The sequence below is a fragment of the Penaeus chinensis genome, chromosome 33, assembly GCF_019202785.1.
Source record: "Penaeus chinensis breed Huanghai No. 1 chromosome 33, ASM1920278v2, whole genome shotgun sequence".
In the NCBI taxonomy this organism is placed as follows: Eukaryota; Metazoa; Arthropoda; class Malacostraca; order Decapoda; family Penaeidae; genus Penaeus; species Penaeus chinensis.
The window spans coordinates 2,791,890-2,796,889 of NC_061851.1; the positions used below are offsets into that span (position 1 = coordinate 2,791,890).

General features: G+C 42.3%; 1 protein-coding gene across 2 annotated transcripts in view; it reads right to left on the minus strand.

Moving 5' to 3' along the window:
* LOC125043276 (arylsulfatase H-like) overlaps positions 1-5,000 on the minus strand; it is a 9,944-nt gene that overhangs the window by 30 nt on the left and 4,914 nt on the right. Inside the window, exons 6-14 of one of the 2 annotated variants that reach the window (XM_047639291.1) lie at positions 4,851-5,000; positions 4,415-4,647; positions 3,984-4,159; positions 3,670-3,854; positions 3,221-3,341; positions 2,883-3,075; positions 2,319-2,478; positions 685-690; positions 1-459 (exon numbers count right to left, since the gene is read on the minus strand). The exon at positions 1-459 is cut by the window's left edge and continues 30 nt beyond it; the exon at positions 4,851-5,000 is cut by the window's right edge and continues 21 nt beyond it. In XM_047639291.1, coding sequence (XP_047495247.1) covers positions 2,340-2,478; positions 2,883-3,075; positions 3,221-3,341; positions 3,670-3,854; positions 3,984-4,159; positions 4,415-4,647; positions 4,851-5,000 — 1,197 coding nt within the window. In that variant the 3' untranslated portion in view covers positions 1-459; positions 685-690; positions 2,319-2,339. Of the gene's footprint in view, positions 460-684; positions 691-2,166; positions 2,479-2,882; positions 3,076-3,220; positions 3,342-3,669; positions 3,855-3,983; positions 4,160-4,414; positions 4,648-4,850 lie in introns of those variants that run through there. The other variant, XM_047639290.1, reaches the window with a different exon arrangement.

Below are 5,000 nucleotides of genomic sequence, written 5' to 3' on the forward strand. Positions count from 1 at the left end.
AGGTCGCCAGCACTAACTAGCCGTATGCGATCAAGGCTTTGGATAGGAGGATATTCTGCTATCCAGCCAGACGGACGTGGAGGATAATAGGCCCCAAACCTTTATCGAGTCAATACTTGGTGCCAATTAGGACCTGAAGACCCTGCCATGTGATTCCCTCGTGCATTTCTACACGATGAACCCTGCTGATGACTCTAAACCCTTAGTGATTGTCTGAAGAGTCATTATAGTAGACGATAGTTCAGACAAATGCTGTATTAATTTTCTCGGGTTAGGATACATGTGTATATATCTTGAATTTATGTTACAAAAACAATATTTCAGCAACCGTAATAATTAATATTTAGTTTTGCTCAGTCCTGATTTTCCCATATGTCTAACGTACATCCGTAGACAAGGTTTTGGTGCGTTCTATATACGGGCATAACATTACATTACGGTAATACGTTTACAAATTCAGAGTATATAGTAAGTATTCAATAGTTCCCAATATACTACATATAATATAGTGTACAACTGTTCAGTCTTATCCTTTTATTGAAAAGTTAACACTTAAGTTATTTTTTTGTTGTTTGTTCCGGCGACCTGTCGGTTTAACCTGTAACCGAGCTTAGTTTCTCAGCATTTTCTTATTCCTTCTTATGTAATAAATGCTATTTTTCTGTGAAAACAGGTCAGACCTTTATCACATTAGTCAAGTTTTCCAAGCATATGATTCTGATAACGTGTGAGATCCTGCCAAGTGTCAGTACACTATTTGTCACATGCTGACCTTGATAATTGATGGGCGTTATTTTACCTGTCGTGCATTAATCATTTTTGATAGTCAATAAAGTTAGTTGCAGGGTAGTCTCACTGATCCAGTATTTGCTCTAGTGTTAACCTATAATTTCCTTTAATTATTTCTTAGCTGTGGAAGCTTGGCGGTTAAAGACTTGCAGAAATGGTTCACATTTATTACTACGACTTTGTTTACTTCAAGGAACAGTATGCTGACATCTAGCGTCATATCCATATAACGATTGGCAAGCTTGAAGGTATTTACACTTTTTAGCCAGAGCGGGGCATTGATCCACTTAAGGGACTAAGGACCTTTCCCTTGAGATTTTAAGATAGTTCTTGTACAGACCCAAGTAGTGTGGTAGTCAGTGACAACTCGGAGCAAGTTCTACGTGAGATTTCAACTGTTTTTATCATGTGAGTGCTAGAGGCCATTGCAAACACACACAGTAAACGGATTTTCGATTGAACAGCCTTGGTTACGAAATTCTATACAGTTTATTGCTTGGCCATTGACTATCTTGACCTAGGTCAATATAAACATAACTATACAAGATGTATTGCCAAATAGGTTATATAACACTTGGCAGATGTGTCTGCCTTTGTTATATAATCTCAGTGATATAAGGTTAATTAAATGTTTGAATTCTTCCCAGTCTATACCTCTAGTGAGTGAGTATAGCATTAATTCACCTACTAGAAATAAATGTGTTCGATCGTATATCTAAGTTCTAATTGATTTTCGCTTTAACTATGTTGTTTTACCTCTAGTGCTATATCCAATGTCATCAGATGCAATCTCGGTATTTGAGCTTGCCTATTAGTCATTTGTTTTCAGTTTAAACAATGCCTTAAGCCATTTGCAAATCAATCACTATAATATTTATGTCGGTAACGTATATTCTTAGTGAAGTAAACTTATTATATTATATTATATACATGTATAACTTCAATACAAACTATAACATGTTACTACCATGATATACGTGTTCCATGAACAAACAACCTGGTACTTTACATATTTCAGATCACTGCCTCGTCATTTCTTTCGGGAAAATAGTATTTGTCATTGTCCGGGTGAGAAGCGACTGTCCTGCAAAAATGAACTAGGCCTACCAGCTAAGAAGAGTAAACCTACCTTAATGTTACCAATGCCAATTTTGACATCCCTACCGGCGATTTTTTTTTTATATCATATTTAATTGCGACGTTATTGCATCCTTAGTTTGGTCGACACTTAGATATATCAATACCCAGACGACCTGCTTGTATGCAGTGCCGGGCTCATTTCATCAGTAAGTCCGTATGCTCTCACGGTTCAAAACCATTTTGTCAGGAATCCATACACATAGTTTTATTTCAAATTTTACTAGCTTGTTGATACAATCACAGCGGTCATTGCCATTTTTTAGATATTCCTTTACGGGAAACTCGGGTAGCTTGAAACAAGTTGAGAGTTGAAGCAAACGTAAATAACCGAGCAACAGAACTAGACAAACTACAAACAAAAATAGTTGACGCAGACAAGAGTTGCTAGCAGGTAGCGACGGAAAAACCAGCTAGCAGTTGAAGCAAATGGGCTGCTTCCAAGGCAGCCAGGCGATGTCTAGGCGAGAGGCGAGCTGCGGCGTCGGATAGTGGACGGTGCGGTTCCATTCGCCCAAGTGCTGCATCAGGGCGCCCACGACCTTCTTGTACCTGCGAATGCATGCACAGGACGCATATGTAAGGAGACATGTACACATACATACAATGAATGATTAATGACCTTGGAAGATGGTCACACACACATTTGCCTCTAATCTCGATAATCACAATATGACTATAGATGATTATGTAAAGGATTGATAAGCTCGAATTCGTTATACATCTATAGCCCTTCCGTAATATGCATTTGGAATCAGCACCCACTTCTTATATGATATTTCTTGTGTGAATCTAGTTATGTGCTATGCAATGTTTATTTTGGATACGTTCCTTCTTCGCCAGAATATATATTCAAATCAAGCATGCGCAACACTCTTATGCTGTACTTTAAATTTGGAAGTTAGTTACGCTTCCATCAAATTATAATTACACAGATCAAAAACAGAAACACTCACTCATCCGTTTCCGGGCTGATAGGGTCATGGTCCTCGTAGGGATCACGAACAAGGTCATAGAGTTCAGGCTGTTCGGTGAGGTCATGCATCTTGTCCTTAGAGCAGTGGCAGCCCACGGTGTGTCCCCAGCCACACTGTGTGCTCCCCGGGAACCACTTGTGCTTGTATAGGTACATTTTGTAGACGTGGCCATCTGTACCAATAAAATAACAAGAATTCAGAGATCGCAGAAGACATTCGTCCCCTCAGAAATATGATTAAACACACCAGTGGGTATAACAGTAATTAAATTGATAATAAACCAATTATCAAGGCAATTCATAGGATGAGCAAATGACCTGCAACAAGCCTGGCAGCATGAATTTGATTGCGACAGTGATGCAGGAAAATACGAGGAGGTTGCGCGGGGGAGCGGCTCTCGCCCTGAAGCAGGTCAGCGATGCTCTCTCCATCCAGGTCCTGCGAGGTCAAAATAAGGGTTAGGTAAATAGGCGAACAGGTGGACAAACAAATAAATAAATGCACGGCACGTATGCACTGAATATTTGTGTGTAGTTAGTTTATATTTTTTTATATATGTTACTTTGTAATATATACTCATCGTACGATTCCTTTTGATAAACTCAAAAGGTGATAGTTTTGAAATTTATACAAACACAGTCGGAATAATCGCTTTACAAGTGCTGTGATTTTTAATGTGGCGTGTTGGCCGTTACTCCTAACCTTGTTTTAGAATACATAAATATAGATTCCTCTTTGCCCGACTGTTGAGGAAGATCACGGCTACCTTTTGAGGTGTCCTAGGGACGAGATCGTGCACGGGAGGAAGCCCTGCTAAGTCCAGCACGGTGGGCATCAGGTCCATGAGAGAGGTTGGGGTGTCAAGAGTAGTGCCCGCTGGTAAATGCCCCGGGTAGCGATAGATACCCGCTACTCTGATGCCTCCCTCGGTTCCTCCCATTGCCTTCCCTCCTGTTAACAAGAACAAATTAAGGATAGTATGTCGCACGGAAATAAGCTAGCTATTTAAATATCGCTGGAAATGCAAGGGAGTGCTGCATTGAAACGTTTTGCGAAGTGGCCATCATCTCTCATTCGTACCCTTGAAGCGACCGTTGTGGCCCCCAATGCGGCGTCCTTCAGAATCTATGGCCTCCAGGTGGCCGCCCTGGTCTGATGTGAAGTACACGATGGTGTTGTCCTCAAGGCCGAGCTCCCTGAGGGCGTCCATCAGCGCCCCGACGCCCTCGTCCATCTCCTCCACGTTGTCGCCGTAGCTGGAACAGGATTATAGTACGGGCACACACACACACACACACACACACACACACACACACACACACACACACACACACACACACACACACACACACACACACACACACACACACACACACACACACACACACACACACACACACACACACACACACACACACACACACACACACATATATATATATATATATATATATATATATATATATATATATTCTGTTGGTTATGCTTTCCCTGCCACACCGCACAAGTACCTTCCGTGCTTGCTGACGCCCGTCCTGTGCGGCGCCGAAAACATGGGCGTGTGCACGTGAGCGAAGGAGTGGAACAGGAAGAACGGTCTGTCGTCCTCGGCGCGCTGAGCCAGGAACCCCAGGGACTCCTTGACCAGCCGCTGCGACAGCCCGTCCAGCTGGATAGGCTGCTCCACCACCTTGTCCTGCCGAAGGATCATGGAGTTGGCTATCCTGTGCATCCACGGCGATACCTGAAGGGAAGGACAGAGGGTGTTCGCATGGGCAGTCAGAGGGCTTAAATCTGGAAAGCTGTAGAGAAGGTCTTGTTATTTCAACGTCTGTGTTTCATATCCTGAATATACTTCCTTTGGTCAATCTAGGAAACAAATTGACAATCAACATCCTGCGCAAGGAAATAACTTCCGTGACATGGACATCAGGGTTGTTTACTTACCCCCCATAAACATTCCTTATTGAGACCAATGTGAGCGACTTTGAACCAATAGAGGGAGAAAAAGACACTGGACAGCAGCAGGAGGAGAATAACATTTCGAGTCCTCCATCCAAGGTATTTTTTCCCCAGCGCAATGCTCGCCATCGCCAC